The sequence below is a fragment of the Pezoporus flaviventris genome, unplaced genomic scaffold (genome assembly GCF_033815535.1).
Source record: "Pezoporus flaviventris isolate CSIRO_AGI_PZ_B2104156 unplaced genomic scaffold, CSIRO_AGI_Pfla_v1 ptg000002l, whole genome shotgun sequence".
NCBI lineage: Eukaryota > Metazoa > Chordata > Aves > Psittaciformes > Psittacidae > Pezoporus > Pezoporus flaviventris.
In genome coordinates, this window is record NW_026892550.1 from 42,569,741 (window position 1) to 42,588,801 (window position 19,061).

The 19,061-nt window shown below is 37.1% G+C and overlaps 1 protein-coding gene across 3 annotated transcripts in view; it reads right to left on the reverse strand.

Moving 5' to 3' along the window:
- LOC133280997 (uncharacterized) overlaps positions 1 to 19,061 on the reverse strand; it is a 57,758-nt gene that overhangs the window by 11,220 nt on the left and 27,477 nt on the right. For all 3 annotated transcript variants that reach the window (XM_061476098.1, XM_061476088.1, XM_061476107.1), the window contains 4 exons: positions 13,786 to 13,885; positions 5,865 to 5,904; positions 4,816 to 4,867; positions 1,413 to 1,524 (listed from right to left, as the gene is read on the reverse strand). In XM_061476098.1, the coding sequence (XP_061332082.1) occupies positions 1,413 to 1,524; positions 4,816 to 4,867; positions 5,865 to 5,904; positions 13,786 to 13,885 (304 nt within the window). The remainder of the gene's footprint in view (positions 1 to 1,412; positions 1,525 to 4,815; positions 4,868 to 5,864; positions 5,905 to 13,785; positions 13,886 to 19,061) is intronic.

The following is a 19,061-nucleotide window of genomic DNA, read 5'->3' on the forward strand; positions in this document are numbered from 1 at the left end:
ATTTTTGTTTCTCCAATATTTAAGATTGTAGTCACCTTAGCAAAAAAAAAAAAACAAACAAAACACCAGAACCTTTGCTAACCCTGTTATTAAACCGAACAAACTTGCACAGTTCAATGGTGCAAATCCCCCACTGCTCCCTACCTGGGAACTCTCAGGTATCATAAGGATTCTGATGTGACAACAGATTTGCAATAAATGTAAGAGCTGAAAACACATTTCAGAGTTTAACTTGTTTCTGTGCTACGCACAAGTCATCACATTAGAGATGTTTACGTGGGGAAAATAAACTCATGCATGGCAACCAGGCATCCACTGTCAGTGACTTTCAAATGGCATCATGCACAGTCATATGTGTATTCCAGTATTTCTCTCTGTGATCCAGAACATTCCCTACTAACTTATAATTAGTTCTTCCACTATTCTATTAATAATTTTTGAGAAATGCTACTCATCTATATGTGGAATCCAGAATAAATGTTACCATATTGGTACCTTCACATCAGTAATTTTTTGAGTATACACAGACTTAAATACCTGAATCACTCTTTCAGCATCAGTATTATTTTTAGAACTATTTCTAACAAGTAATATTTAGCTACAGCCACCTTAGATTTTAAAATACAGCTTTAAATCTCTCATTTCTCTAGTGAGGAGGAGCAAGGTAATAAAGACTCTGCTAGGACTGAAAGGCAAGTAAAAAGTGTGCTATACGTTAAGAAGTACTGTATATAGTTCTGTCATTAGAAAGAATATAAGAATTTTCCAAGTGTCTAACTTGCAATAATCTGTAACCTAGTACCTAGCTTGTATGAACAACACTGAACACTTCCTTTTCATTGCTGACATCCTGACCCACTCCATTCAGCTCACTGGTTTGCCCTTCTCAAGTTTCTTTTATTTCTGCAGAAAACTGGGTTAGACAAATCGAACAGCAACACAGGAATTACCATGCTGGATCATTAGCCCTGTGTGTCTTTCTTTAAAACTCACCAGTTCCAGGTTGATCCCATTCTTCTGCATTTTGTGAAAGCTGCCATATGGAGAAGGGCCAAGTTTTAATTATCTAAATGTTAACCATTCTGTTAAGTCTGTCCTCCATTCTGAACACATCTATTTTGATGTAAGGTAAACTTAACTATTCCCAGGATTAACAAAGTAAGATTGCAGTATACTTTGAAACCATGTTTCAATTTAAAGTCAGCATTTTAACCATCTTCAGTTGTGTCTAAGGCTTAGGCTTTTTGAATAACAACTTAAAAACCTGTTACAGTCTAAAATTCATTTTATACTGTGTGATGCTAACCTCTTTTGCTTAAGTATTTTACAATGGACTTAAAAATATAAAAAGGTAAAATATATTTCACAGACAAAATCTAGCATGTGATTTTCCAGGACAAAGACAAACATACCTTTCAATTCAGTGCTAATCTCAGGTGGATCAAATGAAACAACCTCATCTGATGTAAAGGTAATATCCTCCTCAAACGTCTCAACGTGCTGCCCATTTAGAAATAGGCTGACCTGGAAAAAAATACCCATTTTCAAACCATCAAATTAGAAATTCAGTGAAACATATAAATAAAGTATATTTCTAATTAAGTACTGCTCTGGCACATTTTCAGTAACAGCTTTATAGATCAGATTCTGCTGTTCTCTTTTAAAAAGTCACAATAACAATAATGATCCATTATAAACATAAAAGGAATCTTCACGTAGGGCAAAAAACATAAAAATCAAAGAAATGCTCTATGTAGTTGGGTATGTTTTAAAAGAAGACAGATTTTTTCTTTCCGTCTTCCTCTATATACCGCAGCACTGCATGGAATTTTGCGTCACAACTGTTGACAGTTGGATCCCAAAACCTGAAAGCTTCCAGCTCTTCCATGATATAGCCCCCTTTTCTTCTTAATGTCACTGTCTGTATTAATGCTGGAATTCTGTCTGGATCCTTTATTTATCTTGAAATAATATATTAAAAAAAAAGTAATACTGGATATTTGGGGGTTAAGACAAAAATATGAAGTTAAAGAATGCATGCTGTGAACAGCATGCATGATGAGCTCTTCCTATCCCCTACCCCAAAGGTACCTGAAAACATACATAGTCAAGTGTTCTATTTCATTAGCTGATCGAACTATTCACTTAAGATGTAAGCAAAGTTTCTCTGGATAAATCATATAGCACAAACACGTAGAGGCATTAACTGCATCCATTTCATCTGTACTGGAGGACTCCCAGTAGTAAAGAGTCAGACATACAATCAGGTTACACTGCCACAACAAAACTATACACCAACTTAGCTGCAGCAGTTATCAGTGCTCAGTTGTCAGCAAATGCAAGATAATGCTACTCAGCCCTCTTTAGGATTGTTATTAGAGAACAGCTAATAGTGACAAAGGCCTCCAATGGTTATGCAAGATTTAAAATTTATTGATTTATTGCCCCAGAAAAGCTGAATCAGTAGATTTGCCGGAATCCTGTTCCCTGAGGAAAAGTTTTAGGTTACTTTTTAAACACGAGAAACCACGCATGGGAAATAACCACTGTAAAACCGCTGGTGATCTGATAAAATTGGGACAATTGCATAAAAGCAGTGAGAACAACAAACAAGATATTGAAACCAGTATCTGACACCCAGAATGGTTTTATCAAACACAAAACAAAAGAACCCACTGTGGGAGTATTAACATATCTGCAAATCTCCTTATGGAGTGCTTTTGGGTTTAGGTCAAATGCTGAACTAGAGCAAGTAGGCTCTTTGTACCTGAACTTCCAATCTAGAAAAGCAGTTAATTCCTTATGTACTCTCTAACCTTATGTACTCTCTAACCTCTAGCTAGGCCACTGCTGTTAATACATGGCTGAAACTCTGAATTAAGGACTTGAATCACTTACACCCCACTGTTACGTAACCTTTAATATTACTGCAGTACAACAGTGATGGTCATGTGACATTCTGTTAACCGTGTACTCATGCACTCATCAGATTAGCTACATAGAGCAGAGATTTTGATTTTCTGTATGGAAAAGAGTAGATGAGACACTGCTTTCCTTCCCTGCCAAATTAGATAACTATCTGAACTCAACCGCATTTTACAAAGTCTGGAACACAGTGATAATTAGTAAGGTTACATTTAATTTGATGAACAAAAGAATGATAGGCTAAATTTCCATTAAAATAATAACTGCATATGAGACTTGGCAAAGACAAGCCATTCATGTAAAGCAAATTACAACAATAAGTACTTGAACTTAATTGACAAGCTGAGGTGTTTGTTTAATGCTTTTTCACTATGCACTGTTTATGAACTTAGTTTTAATAACTAAATAGCATCTCCTCAGTAAATGATTCTTAAATTATTTCCCGCTAATGCACAGTACTACTGAAAAGAAAATGCAGTGTCTGGACACATTTGTACCAACCACTGTATGGAAATGAAACAGTCCTTTCCTGAAATGCTCAGAACACTTAAACTGATTTGTGATAATTGTTTTAAGTTTGGTTGGGTTTCTTGGGTTTTTGGTTGGTTGCTTTTTGTTTTTGTTTGGGGGGGGGGGGGGGGGGGAGGGGTTGTTTGGTTTGGGTTTTTTGTTTGTTTGAGGTGGGGATTTTTGTTGTTGGAGTTTTTTTCCTTTAATCAACTGGTTTTTGCTTGTTCCTCGCCTCTTCCCCCCACCTTTTCACTTGCTGCCTGTGCTTCTAAGGCTTCCCATCACCACCCTAAGCCTGTCACAAAACCAGCAGTCTGACACAGACCAACATTCTGGCCTTTGGCCACTTTCTTGAGTAAATTAGAGAGAAAGCTCTTACTGAGTGAGAAGCACCATTATCAGGATACCTTGGCACAAGATGCATGCAACAGCTGCAAGACTTAACAAGGGCATTGGAAAAAGAAAGGCATATATGCAGTTTTGTCTGTAGCCTCCAAAGGATAAATTAAATACCTGATGGCATTCAGAAAAGCAGAAACCAATATTTATAAATCCAAACATTTTACATTTTCAGTAAAACCAGTTTCCTCATGTTTACCTTGAGGATTTCAATCAAGACAGGGGTATGTGAACAACGGAACAGAAGTACGGCTCTAGTTCAGTGTTCCATCTCACACTGTAATTTTTCACCTAGGACCGCCTAGTTATCTGAACGATAATTTCTCAGACTGAAAGGACCTACTGCTATGAAGTGAATACGACCACAGGGATATTATTTACAGGGTCCTCCATCATACTCATCACAATACTTGCACAGGCTTTCATAATTTTCCAGGTTTTGCAGTATAGGCAAGAGCAGAAATTACTACTCCTACTTCTACAGACAGGAGAAGGTCCAACTCTCTGTAGTAAAACCTATGTGAATTAGAGGATATTCACTGATTGTACTTCCCTCCAATAGCAACACATACAAAATGCAGATACCCCAAAAAGTCAGAAGATGTGTCTTTCTTGTTAACAAGAAAAATGATCAACTGTAAATACCCTCTTTAAACAGGGCCCTTTAACTCCCAAGAGATGTATAATTTTCATTAGCACTCTTTGCAAATGCGGTAAAATAATTCAGACCTACAATTCCAGGACCCTGAAAAGAGGTGTTCAGTTTTGATGCAAGATACTTCACAATTCACAGCAACTAACATGCAAGGTTGCCAAGTTCAACTGTTGTAAAATGTTCCGTGTGAATAACATTAGTCTCTAGGAAAGTATTTAATAAAAGTTACAAGAATACTTTGCAGATTTAGGACTTGAAGTCACAAAACAATGCCAGTGTCGACAGCATCTTTCAAATTACTTCAAAAGAACATAGTAGGCTCTTACCTGAACATTGCTTTTGGGATAATAGAAGAAAAATGGCTTCAAAACTGGAGACCTAGGCACACAAAACAACTAGCATAAATGCATTTAACCACAAATTAATGAACATGTCAGATCGTACACCTGCACACTATTCATACACCAGACAAACACTTCCATGTCATCATTAAGAAACAAACGATTTTGTTAAAAAACAAACAAACAAACCCCAAGAAAATTTTATGGGATGGAGTAGCCAAAGTATAGAAAATATTTTCTTCACAAAGGATGCACTTCATGACACTGAAGTCTACTGCACATCACTGGCCCCACACTGATACCTAGGCTAGTTACACAGAGCTACTGGAAATATATCTGTAGTTTCTACCCCAGTCTCCATACACAAGACAGACATAATGAAGTATTCACTTAGGGACAGGAAAGTTGTAGATGCCCTTATGAGTATGGAAAGGTGAGCATATCAATCACCAGCAGATTTTAGCCATACCTAGGAAATACTGCATTAAACCAGGATTTTTATTGTTTTTTTTTTTTATTTTTCATATGCTCAACATTACTCTGTTCACCTTGCTAACACAATGGGTTCATGTTTTATGGGATGGTCCAGGACATTTGACCTCACACTTCTAGGTGAGGTGAGCTGGTACAGACACAAATTTGCTGTGCCCACATTCCAAACTAACAGGTACAAGAGAAATCTCATCCAGAAATCTGCATGTATTAGCATGTGCTTGAGCTACTGCTCTGCCATAAAGTCATATTTAAAGTTCTCCCTACAGCTCATCACGCAAAGACAAGCATATTGTTATGAGCTGATCTGACACCTACTGAGAAAATAACTCTCATTCAATATTTCAATAAAGAATTTCACTATTTGTGCACTTATCTTGTAGTACTCACTATTATCTTGTTATCAGTTATTAAGCACAGCATGTAACACAGGCTAGTTGCTTCTGTGGTCTGTATTTCAAGGTAGGGAAGCTTGCGATGGTGAGTGGTAGGAACACGACCATCACACATTACAAGAAGTTAATTATCAGGAGTTAACTTACACTCTGGGGTGCCCTCCAACAATTCCAGTGAGGCCAGGTGCTGGAAATGGAAATTAAATTCACAAAAGAACGGTTAAAACCATCTTCAAAACACTAATGTAGCTTGAATAATTTCTATAAAGCACATCTAATAAATGCTGGGAAATATCTAGCAAATCACACATATTCTCATAAATTAATAAAACTGAACATTTTATACAACAATTAAAACATGTAAAAGGTACTATGACTTCTAATAAAAATAATTTATTTCAAAATGTGCAAATTATAAACTAATCTTAGGTTATTATATTTTGTATACCAATACAAGTCAGGCAATACATTTGACAGAAAAAAGAGCTTAGCTTTGGTGGTTTTGTTGCTGTTGTTTTATTTAAAGAGAGCAGAAAAACAATTCTGACCTGAACCATGCTGTGTTTTAACACTTGCTTAGCATGGCCTTGCTTACTAGATGAACTATTTCAAGATTAAATTGCATCTTTAGCATTTTCAGTGGCTACCTTTGCTTTTCTTAAGGTGCTGGGTAGTGCAGATCTCATCCTCTCTCTTTGATACATAGGTAATTTAGAAGCTTAAGTCATTAGCATGATCCCAGATTTGCAGTAAATCAGCACTGTGATTAGACTCTTGTTTATTCTCAGTATCAGGTTGCCAGGTTTTCCTACCATTAAATCCATCTACCCAGCTCTACCTCTGAAACAAACATTTCTGCTCTCCTCATCCTGAGCATAGCTTTACACCATTTTTTTCTGGCATGGAGCATGCATAAAGCTTCATATAATACTGCAAGGGAAAGAAATGGTAAAGTGCATACATTGAATCAGTCGAGGAATTAAGAAGTGTGTTAAGCAGTCCCTTAGCAGCAAATGCTGTGGGAAGCTGCCCACATGGTGTATTTACCCAAATTAATCCTGGCTAAAATGGGATTACTGCTTCCTCCAGGTGTGAATCCTCTGTGTTTGTGCTCCAAACAGACTAAAAGCCATGTAACCTTGCTGCTGTGGTACTAAGCTTACACTAATAACCTCTACTTCTCAGCATGCTCTTTTAGGTTGGAGTCAGTGTCTTGGTAATGTTGACACACACCAGCAGCATCATAGATGTACAACACAGCACAGATTACAGAGTCTTGCCATATTCATTCACTGGAAGTGATTTCCCTGAAATAGTGATTAACAAGGGTTTTTTTCTTACTGAAGTTTTTGAAGGTGGGTGCTGTTACACAGTCCTTATCTTGATCACACTACACTGTAACCGAACACATTTGGAATCAACAGAACTAAATTTCAGTGCACATCTGAATGACTGATTCAGAGATGGTAACAGTAATAAATCTAGACGGAGTCTTTTGCCTAAAGCTAGCCTGTAATAACTCTGCCAGCCTGGCCATTGTGCTAGTACAGTACTTGCACATTGTAACTTAACTCAAAATAAACAGGCTTCACTGAGTATACTTTTAGTCAGAGGCTGAAAAAAACCCAAACCAACCAATCGACCTCAAATAACAGCAACCTTTAGAAGGTGCTACAGTTGAGAACAACCAGAAGGGATTACTAGTGTTAGTATTAACTCTTCCTTTTCCCACAAAAAAGCCTATGATGTTTTTTAGTACAGGAAAAAAAAAGAGTGCCTTCAACAAAAGGAATCAAAAAACCCCCCAAAACCAACAACAAAAGACATGAACCACCTCCTTACCCAGCAGGTTCTGCTGCAAAACATGTGGCAGTGGATAGAATGAGAAAGAATCCCTTACATTAGTGTTACACAACTTTAAATGATCCAGTGAAGATTCTCTATTCATATTACCTGTGCACTCTTTCAAGCATAAAACTGCCATTCCACATTAAAACTAACTACACTTACTTTACTGCACTGTGTGCCTCCTAATTTGTTTATTTAGGTTGCTGGTGGAGGAGGCTGGATATGGGAAGGTCATGTTGAAAGTATAGGTTCATAAAGTTAGTTCATTTAAATTATCTGCAGATTGTCACATGGCCCACTTCCTGCTAGGCAGCTGAACTGCTCATTAAGGATACCAGATTTTGTTCTGACACCAATTTCAACTTCCTGAAAGTTCTCACTTGCCTGCTCTCACACAATAGAAATTGGCTCCTACAACAAAGCAGGGCTCTAATCACAGCAAGAAAACAATCTAAGAGCAACCACTGCTCACACCTCGTGGCTACAATAACTTTCTACTGCTGCTTGCTACTGCTAGTCTTTCAAAGTTCTCTAGTACAAGCTACTGTACCAACAGATCTGCCTCTTGAGATACTAGATACCCCTGCACTTAAATGCGATTGCAGAGCAAAGCTACGCCGGTGCAACATCACAGTTACAGTGTTATTAACTTCTGTACCTAAGCCACTGCTTACATTAACAATAGCAAAATGGGAGAGCTTGTAAGTACAATTTAATTTTACTATATGCAATTCCTATTTAGGCTTCAGGCAGAGAAAACAAAGCAAATCTTAAATTGATGATGACTTATACTCAATAGTTTACTTGTGTAAACAGCACTAGAGCACACCACCCCACCTCAACCCAGGGCTCACATCCCTATTACACTCTCCCAGTAAAACAGGACAATAGAAGATGAAGCGCAACTTGGTAAGAGTGGACTTGTCACTGTTGCAAGACCTACTTCTGGTAAGTTAACTGATTCCTTAAATCAACAGTTGGCCCAAGACACCTTCTTTAACAAGATCTCCTCATGCCGTACTTTATGCTTACTTTGCATTGCAGAGCATCTGTCTGTGCAGATGCCCCCTCTGCCTCTTTTCTGGAACACTTTATCTACGACACGAAGAATTTGACATAGAGTATCAATCAGGCTGCATTATCAAGTCAGTAAGATTATCAGCTAGATTGAAGCTGCTGATCTCCTTTCCCAGAAACTTTATGTGATCACTGTTTGTTATCAGAGCTCTATTCATTAGTTCCTCAAGGCAGATAGAAGTATCAGTAGCACAGCGTCATCCTATCTGACCAGTCACACTCTTGAACAAGTTGCTTCACTTCAAGTTGATGAACAACTTCACCACCACTATCTGTCAGATTCTTTGCTTCAGAATGGCACAAAAATGATTCACTACAAAATGGCTAAATGCTGGAGACCTTCCTTTCAATCCATTTATAGTCACTTCATCTGTAGGTACAGGACTGTTCTGGTGTAATCATCGAACTGAATATGATGCTATTTATTTTGCTTCAAGTGTTTGACCCAAAAGCCTACCATTTCTGAGCACATTTTCCTTTGCAGTGCCAGAGAACCTAGCCTGAGAACTACAAATTCTCCAGCTGGCTGGGCATGTAAAAGCCACGAGTCAGTACTGGGGATTACACCACCTGAATCCACTGCTTTCATTAACTCCCAAGTATGTGGCATTGCCCTGGGTTCTGGAGCAGGGGGGGAAGAAGGGGGAGAGTGAGTGAGCGGCTGCACAATTCTGAGTTAGGGGCTGGGCTTACACCATGGCAAGCATGGTTAAAGAAATGTCAGGCACTAAATCCATTAAATTCTTTCTAGGTAACTAAGCACTAGTACAGGACCCTTCCTCTGGATTCTGCACTTGAAGGTTTGAATCTACACTGAATCTACAAAACAAAGAATCAATTATTAGTTAGCAAGTGCTTCATTTTGGTTAATCTGTGCAATTCTTCATAGTCTTATCCCACCTTCATTTTATGACTCCTCCCTCCAGCCTACCTTCAATCTTACTCATTTTCAGGCCAATTACCTTAAGGAAAACAGACTAGCATCATCTGTGTGTATATGTATGTATATTTATACATGTCAGGTTTTTTCCTCTGTGTCATGATGCTTCCAGCGCTCCTGCAAGACCCCAAATTTTAGGTACAAATTTTCTGTAGAAATCTGTATTTTTTAACATAATAAACCATTATGCAATATATCAAAGAAAGACACTAGACTACACAAAACATCTTGTAAAATGTTTCGGAGTAAAGAAGCATGAAAAGGCTCTGACTTGTTGAAATCTGAAATACTTTAAGTACTTTAAATTTAACAGGTGACACTTCTTTCTTTGGAACTTCACAGAGTTTTAAAACACAATGAAGTCTCCTGCTCACCAACTTAGTTTTTGACCCCAAATGGTTTGTTCCTTACATTTCCAGTGACCAAACCAAAATGTTATTACTATATTCACTGCATATTCTAAAGATCTATATATATAAACTCCATATATTTCTATATAAAAAGCAGACTTTAAAGACATCTTCAAGTGATCAAACTAGACAAATCTGAAATCTCAGGTTTTACACTCAACAGTTCTTCCAGTATAGTTGAGTAGAAGTACAAAATGCAGACAATCTGTTTTTTACAGGGGTCAGTCATAATTCTTAATTATTCTATCTATGTCCTCTGAATACAGCAGATAAACTATCTTCAGCAATATTATTCTCAAAAACTGGGGACTGCAGTAAACTGCTAGAATGAGGACATTTCTTGAAGCATCTTCCAATGCACTTAGGATATCAGTCATAATATTTACAGATACTCAAGCACTTTAAAATCTCAAGTTGTATTAACCAGCTGTCATCTTAGTGTCAAACTCCGGTCATTTTAATGTGAAATAAGGGTCAGCACATGACTTCAGCTATTATTAAAACATTTCTTAGCTACTGAACTCCTATTAAACTATAAATGTCAGTTTCCCACAGCAAAGCTTTTCTTGAACCCCTGCTACACTACATTTTATTCAGAGTAAAATCTCCGAATCAAAGAAGACAAAGTGAATACACTACATCAACATAAATTATTTACATGCTAACCATGTGGCTGACCAGACTGTATATAATGAAGACATTTTCCTTGAGTAGTACAAACCTGGTCTGTGACTGCTAGCTTTTATGAAGTGAAGGTGTATTTCCATAGTCTGGGCAATGCAGAATTGCACTGAACTCCCACAGGCTCCTGCAGATTTAAAAATCTGAGTCTGTGTGTCCAGGATTTTTCACTGCCAAGTATAGAAAAGCTTACTTTATAGAACAAGAAAATAGCTGTGAAGACCGCAGATGCATTTGAAATTTTATTTTTTTTCAGGACACCATACATGCATAAAACCAAACTTGCTCATTGCTGTTAAAAAAAAAAGAAAAAGGCTACTATCAACTTTCAAACTATTGAGAAATAAACAAAGTATACCTTTACCAATCAAAAGTTAAACAAACTCAGGTATTAACTGCAATTGGATTAGGTGTGTCAGCATATATATTTTTTTAATAGCTTGTATCCCCTTTTAAACTCCTCAGAACAACATAATCCAAATGAAAACTGACAAAGTATTGAAACTGGCAGACTAAATACCATGCTTAACAGAAGTTTACACTAAAAGCCTTCCATTCCAAACAGTAAATGAACAACAAATCGCTCTCTAATATATGACATGTCTATATACAGTAACTTCAAATTCTTCTCTGGCCTCAAGAATCACATCTGCAGTTTTAGTAACACTTCAGAAAATTTTTGTACAAGTACACTCATGTGCCCATTGGTCTTCAACAAAACACTGGGAATTTAAAAAGGATTAGAAAAACATATTAGGGAATAGCTATGAAAATCTCAGTCTTTCACTTCAGATTATGGAAGCTTTTTAGAATATGCCACCTTCTCAAACTTCGATCTTGCAGGTCTAACCCCTTGCCTACATTGCAGAGCACAAACACACACATGCTTCAGCCCATTCCAACACATAGGTAGCATCCCTTTATCATTTCTTTCTGACATCAAGGATGAGATTTCATAAGAAATAGGGAATTTCAAATCAGCACAATGCCCTGAGATGCCTTTCTACTCATTATCAGAAGATCTACCATAAAAGGGGTGGTGGGGGATAATCAGCACTCTCAAGTTAGTGCTCTCCTTTTATGTAGCGCAAGTTTTATTATCCATTACATTTACACAAAAATGTATCAAAATATATTTTGGAAAAAAGCTGCAAAATAAGTAAAAATTCAGAAATACTGACAACAAGACTTTAAATTCACTAGAAGAGCTAAAAAGCACATCTCTGACACAAGACCTAACAACCTAAGTTTTAAATCTCTGCTGTGAAGCATGAGAAAGATCACCCCTCAACACAATTGTTGCAATAAGCTTTTTAATCACAGGAAGAAAAAGAATTTCTTTCATCTTACTGTTGTTCCCTGTAGTGTCTGAAAAAGTATAACAAAAAATTCCCCCAAAATTTTGAGTCAAGTGATTTAATTTCAGCCTAATCAAAAGCCACCAAACTAGGCTTTCAGTACTGGCTACTAAAGATACCAATACCTTTTTTACCTGTAATTTGTAATTCTCATATTATGATCCTATTACCAAACCAGAACTGCTTACCAAACCTAGCTCAGGGCTCCACAAGTAGCAACTACTAAGCTGAAATGACCTCATCAACAGTGACAGTGCTCCTGGATTTTATCTCAAAAAAAGGCATCTGATAAACACAAGTAAGTCTAACAGACTAGGCTTGGTGCTGCCTCTCTCAGATACATGAGTACTGGAAAATTCTATGGACTAGAGCAGAAGCAATTAGGACTCTCCACTCTTATTCTGAACCATCAAATCTTCTTTCTCTAACCCTCTCCTCCTCTACTCCCCATTCCTAAATTTTAGCCAGCCCGGTTCCCTTAAATACTGGTGGAGTTCCCCTCTAGCATTTCTTTCAGGAAAGCAGAACCGAGGACTCCAAATTCTTTTGTGGTTATGCTTCCTTCCGCTATCTCAGGAAACCATCTATAAAGCAGAGTACTTTCCAATGTTACTAGACACTAGAAAGGTTAGTCGGTGGTGTTTACACAGCTTGAAGATTCTTTGATAAAAGGTACCATATATGAAACTTATTATCTGTACAACTGTCCACACACCACTTACAGTAACAAACATCAACTGCAAGAAGAATAAAGTTAAAAACAATACTCCACAATACTCCACAATCATTAGATGCAGTCCAAGCAGATGACCAAAACTTTCCCTTTTTTCCTCTTTTTGTCTGGTACAGACCAAGTGACTGTTCTTTGTTTCTTAAATGTCCAAAAAATAATGGAATTAAGTGCTTAAGTTCAGGTGACATTGCCCTGCAAGACAACAAATCCTCCTTTCTCCTTGCTGCTCATTAGGAAGGACTTGTAACTTGTCCCTGCTTTTCCTCAGTTTTTCAATAAATGACTCCAGAAATATGGTCTTTCCCATTGCTGCTCACTATCAGTCTTACTATGAAATTATTTATTATTTAATTAATTTTCTATTATTATATTTTAGAGAATAACTGCTACAATATATTCTAAAAAGTTTAAGCTATTTCTCTAGGAAACAAAACTAGCACCTTAACCATCATTCATGCAGACTGCCCAACCTGATTCTACACTGTTTCACCAGGAAAAGCCCTGATAACATGAACTGAAAGCTTGCCAGCCACCTTAAGACACAGATGTCCTCATCTTGCGGTAACTCAATTTCAATGCTGTACATACTCCACCCAACCCAAGTACTGCAGATTTTTTTACTTTTTTCATTCTGTGAAGAATGATGGTGAAAGGGAAAACTGAAACCTGAACAAACCCAGCACGTTCAGAGTATGACACTGTTGCACATTGGTGTAACCGTGGGCAGGAAAACAAAGACTACTGAAGAGAAGGAAAAAAGGCAGGAAGACAGTAGTAGCAATGGAAGAATAAAGAGTATCAAGGAAACAAAAAGGTGGACTTCCAGAGATATCCTTTTATCATTTTTCTAACATCTACAGGTTGTATTTCTACACCAAACATAAATACCCTTTGAAAACTTACAATTTCACTATGCACAGTGCAATGAAATCAAACACGGCTAAGTTTTGGGTGATAGTCATGCTCATGGAAAAGTAAAAAAGTAACTTTAAAATCCTCAGAAGACAACGTGAATATTTACCCATGCCAGTTCCAGCTGAAGCAACTTCTCTGGAGAAGATTTCTACAGCTTCTTTTTGCTTATGGTGTACAGCAAGCCAAATAACAGCTTCTCGAGGACCCTGCTTCAAAATAGCAGACATTAGATTAGATGCAGAATGTCAGTTAAATTTACCAAACTGAAAAATAACTGCAGCTCAGCACTCAAGTTATATTTAACTGAAATATTTAGTGCTCACTGCCACAAGCTACAACTTTCATTCAGTGACTTTTCATCCAGCATCACTATAATTTTCTGTTAACGTTTCATTATCTGTTTTTAATTTACTACCATGAAATCAGCTATTGGATACTTCAGACTGCTAGAACACTGTGCTGTTTCTCCACTGTTCTCAAAGTACTAGAACTAACAGTACTTTATAAGAAACTAAACACTTGGCTTCACTCAGTGGAACTGGCAAACAAACTCTCCTCTTACTTGAAGTGCACTGAGAATACTTTAGGGTCAAATCAAGAGCCAGAATTACTTTTCTTAGCATCAAGAAATAAGCAAATCTGCTCACAGAAAAGAACTCCAACCTAATCCTTGGGAGTTAAATAGGAAAATATAACTTGTAAAAGCCACCACGTTTCCAGAGAAAAGAGCAGATCTCTTCTGAAGGGAAACCCAACCAGTACTCTGTTCCCTAATCTGCAGTCAGCTAAGACACCCACCCTTGCAGACGAGAACTCTCTCACTTACGATTTTACTTCTTTAAAAATCTCCTTTCTGCCACCACAAAATCTACTGTTGGAATTAATACACTGGCAAAAGCCTTAGAATGAACTTTAGGTCTCACTGAGGGCAAAGACTGTATTTATTTGAGAATCTGCATCCGTCAGTAAGAACCACCTTTGGTCTGCCTTTGAATCTAAAAATATGAAGCCTGTTCACAATACAAGTCTGTCCTTAAGTGTCTCTTACTTGTCCCAAAGCACAAGCACAACCACTTCAATCATACATATGAAAAGGGACTGCATAAGACATCAAGATCTACTGGTCAGGAGTTTCTCATGCAAAACTACTTCAAGTATAGAGTTTTGCAGCAGAGTACTTCTCTCTGGTAGTCAAAGTCAGCTTTTTTTTGTTAGTGAACACAAAGAACTTTCTAAAGATTCTTTGGTAATGTTACATGAAATTCTTGGCTTACTTATAGCAATGTAAAATACAAAGGAGTTTGACCACAAGATACTAGGGTATTTCTTCCAGTGTTTATGTTCTTTTTCTATATAAACAGGAAAGGATGTATTTCATGAAGGCATGAAAAAAAATGAAAAAACAAAACAAACAAAACACCAAAGTCTGGTTGGTTGGGTTTTTTTGGGTTCTTTTATTCTACAGTTCTATAGAGCTCAGAGCACTTCACACCTCTCTAAATGCCCTGGGGCTAAAGAGTTTCTGTAGATACGGCAGCTGTTCTACTAAAAATGTAGAAAAGTAAAAAAGAAAAAAAAAATTGAACATATAGCTACTTAGGATACAGAAAAGGACATTCTCCTGGAAGAAAGGAACAATTGGATTCTGGAAGAGCCAACCTTTTTTTAATTTATGGCAGATGTTTACTATACCAGGAAGTGAATACACATGACTAAATAACCCGGCTTTAGTTTATTCCAACTTTTTCCTTACATATAATAATTTTAAAATAATGTTTTTCTGGCTAGTATAACATTTTTAATGGATTTTAGCAAAAAACCTATTTCTTTACAAATGCAGAAACCAGTGACACTTCTGAAAGCATCAGAGACTCTAAGTACTCAGCACACAGGAAAGATATAGATGCTGCTAGAATTCAACAGCATCAACTTCAAATTGTTGGGGATTGATGTATGGAGGAGAGGAGACACATTTTATGGTCAGATGAAAAGAACAGAGCCGTGACTCCTTAAAGGAGTCCTCTCACCTCTAGGCTAAGGAACAGCAAAACCCTACACAGCACCGAATTTTTCATGACTTAACACTGTACAGACAGAGGAACCTTTCTTCATGCTAACAGCATCCTTTGTCTAATAGATAGGAACAGGAGAGAAAAAATGAACATCTTGAAGTTGTTATTATATGCAAGCAGTTGTTTGATCACAAATTTAATTCAGTTCATCTAAAACCACATCTCAGCCTTTTTGCTGTATGTTTTGATGTTTATTCACTACCCAAAGTCGAATAGGTGTCCCTGATTACAAGAACTAGAAACCATGTCAATTCTAAAATTACTTTAACCCACTGTCAATTTACGCAGATAGCAGTGAAAAGACTCGCACACCTGACAAAATGGAAATTTACTCCTTAGAATTCTAGTGAATCTAACAGTATCATAACAAAATAAAGTGTATTCCACCCCCTACTTCTCACTCCCAATTTTAATACTTGACTAAATGTTTTGAACTTATGTTTTTTCCTAAGAAACTACATGCTGGATCTGAACTCCTAAATTGCCCATCTTTTAATGCATCTCCTAAATCTTAAAATAATTATTTTAATTGCCCACATTTCTGTAAAGCTGTGTTGTTTAAAACCACATAAACCAGATGTGAAATCCGAGCATCAACTTTAAAAATATTGATGCCTTGTATATTAGTATAATTTTCCTCTCTGTATACAGCACATTTTTCTTAAAAGCAATACTGTTGAACACGTCAACATTCAAAATCTCAAGTCAATCTGAGGAATTTAAGTAACTTCAGCAATGTAGGAACATGGATGTATTTCCTAGTGGCAGCTGCTGAAATGGTATTTATCATAAATGTTGTAATACACTGCACGAGTGTTCTGGCTACTGTAAGAGTATCCCAAAGAGACCGTTATGTTAACACACTACCAAACCCTCCGTTCTAGCTCAAATACATGACAAAATCCCAACACAAACAAGCTCCCTTATGCCAGCTTGTATCAAGGCAGGAAAGCTTCCTGACTTTATAGCTGGTGATCAGGGAAAACCTAATGATAAAGGGCCTTCTTGGTTCAGTACGTTTAAACCTAAATTCTAAATATTCATAAATTTGAAAGATGACTTTTCTCTATTTCCTATTCTAGTGGCATATCCTCACAGAGGTACTCTGAGATACTGTAATGATAAACGTAATTGCTTTCAGCTTGCTTAGGTACCCCTGTGTAGATATACTCACAGGGAGACACACACAGTTCATTTCTCAGCCTCCAAGATCCCAGCCTGGAAAATACCTACCGCACTACTATGATTCAGGAGATCCTGCAAACTTGGTTCACATTTTTGTTAGTTTACCTCAATACTCATGTAGATAAACCCTAAAATAAAAGTTTAGCAGAGCCAATGTAGGAGAGGTTATATTATTCCAGCAGACCATGTATCACAGAATAGGGTTGGAAAAGTCAGGCAGGAATGCATCACTGAAAGGACAGAAATTTCCCTCTATGAATACAGAAACAGATGTCCTGATCAAGATAATATAAATAAGAAACCAAACAGGTTTCCAATTTAAAAGTTTCACTACATTCTTGTTGCTACACAGAAAATATGCAGCCATGCCACATTCAACAAATGCATTTAACATTATTTCCAAGTATTTCCATTTAACAGTCTACCACAAGATTAAATTACTACAAATAATACTTAATAGGAAATACTCTTGCAAAAAATATAATTATGCACTCACATCTGCTTCCTTGTTCTAAACTACCACGTTTTCTTCCTTGCTCACAGATCCAAAATACAGTGGTCTGTGAAAATAATAAGCTGATTCCTGTTTTGAGTGGATGAATCCAGATATACAGACTATTTTAAAGTATGATATCTTACAGTATCATAATAAAAAAATAGAAAAAAGTTATATTCCATCAAGTCTTAAGATGTGTTTACAACACATTTACAGTGTGTTGCAACCTGGTTAACAAATGGTTAGTATAAGATGAGAATACACAGCAGTTTTTAATACACCAAACTCTTAATACCTGATGTACTATTAATAGGTAATCAATCTTTCACATGAAACACATCAAGTATCTCTAAACCATGAACTCACTGATGCTGTGACACTATCATAACCGCCTTCTTCCCCTGTCACAGAAAGCAATAAAGCAGGAGATACTGCTTAATTAAGTTACTCAGTACTGACTCAGGTCCCTTTGTTGCTCATGCTGGGCTGCTGCTGCTAAAGCAAGCTATTGGAACGGCAAACAACCACCACATAAAGAGGTGAGGAAGACCAAGAGAAGAGAGGAGGCAAGCATTTCTTCATTTCTCAGGATACTTTGTGTTGTCAGAACAGTCAAGACTCCACACAGCAGCTCAAACTACAGCATACAGGCCTACATAAGACAGGATGTACAGCCATTTTACATCTGCAAAGGCAAACCTTTGCACCCAGTTTGACAGACCTGCTGACAGACCTGTATGAGGATTAGTCGAGCCACACCAGCCATCCACACTGAGCTCCAACTGTTGTTCAACTTACCCTGTCTTGGTATTTATATACATATTTACTTCTCTCTAAATTTAGACATTAGAACCTTAGAACTGTTTTCCTGCTGTGCTAATACATTGCTTAACACAACATAGCTCTGATTTTGAGCACTGTTATTTGCAACCCAAATAACCATGTCTAATTTGGATGGAAACACACAGTTGGAAAGAGCATTTAAGAGACTACGTTATTTCTACATGAAGCCCCAAAAGGCAGATGTTTTCCTTAGGATTCCATGACTTTGTATTTTAAACGGAAAAGCAAACACCACCCCCCACCCCTTCTACTATGGCTACTTTCCAGATGAAAACTCGTCGGGTTAGTGTCTTCTGAACTTTTGGAGGAACCAAGTAAAGGGGAAAGGCAATAGTATGATTCAGCCTTAGCTCTCACATACTATTTCAGGCATGTATAGGAAGCACATATAATAGAGATAACACTATTTTTAATGTAGGGCCTGGGAGTTGAGGCTGAAAATACAGAAAATAATTACAATTACGCAATTTCATTTGGAAAATTCGTATACTGTACTCTTAACAAGACAGAATGAACAGTAAGAAAGAAAAAAAAACCCACTCTTTTTCAAATCATTCTTCACTCTATAGGATCAGAGAGAAAACTTTCTATGTAACATTAAAGAATGTATTACAGCAGATAACCATAAGGAGCTGGTATGAACAGAATACAGACAAGTTCAACAACTGGAACACTTGTTCCTTTGTTTCAAAACTTTGATTCTGCAATCTCAGCAACACACTTCACATTGCAGGGTTTATGGTCCTGAAAGGAAAAAGACCTTGTTTCTCATGAAGCAACTCTTGC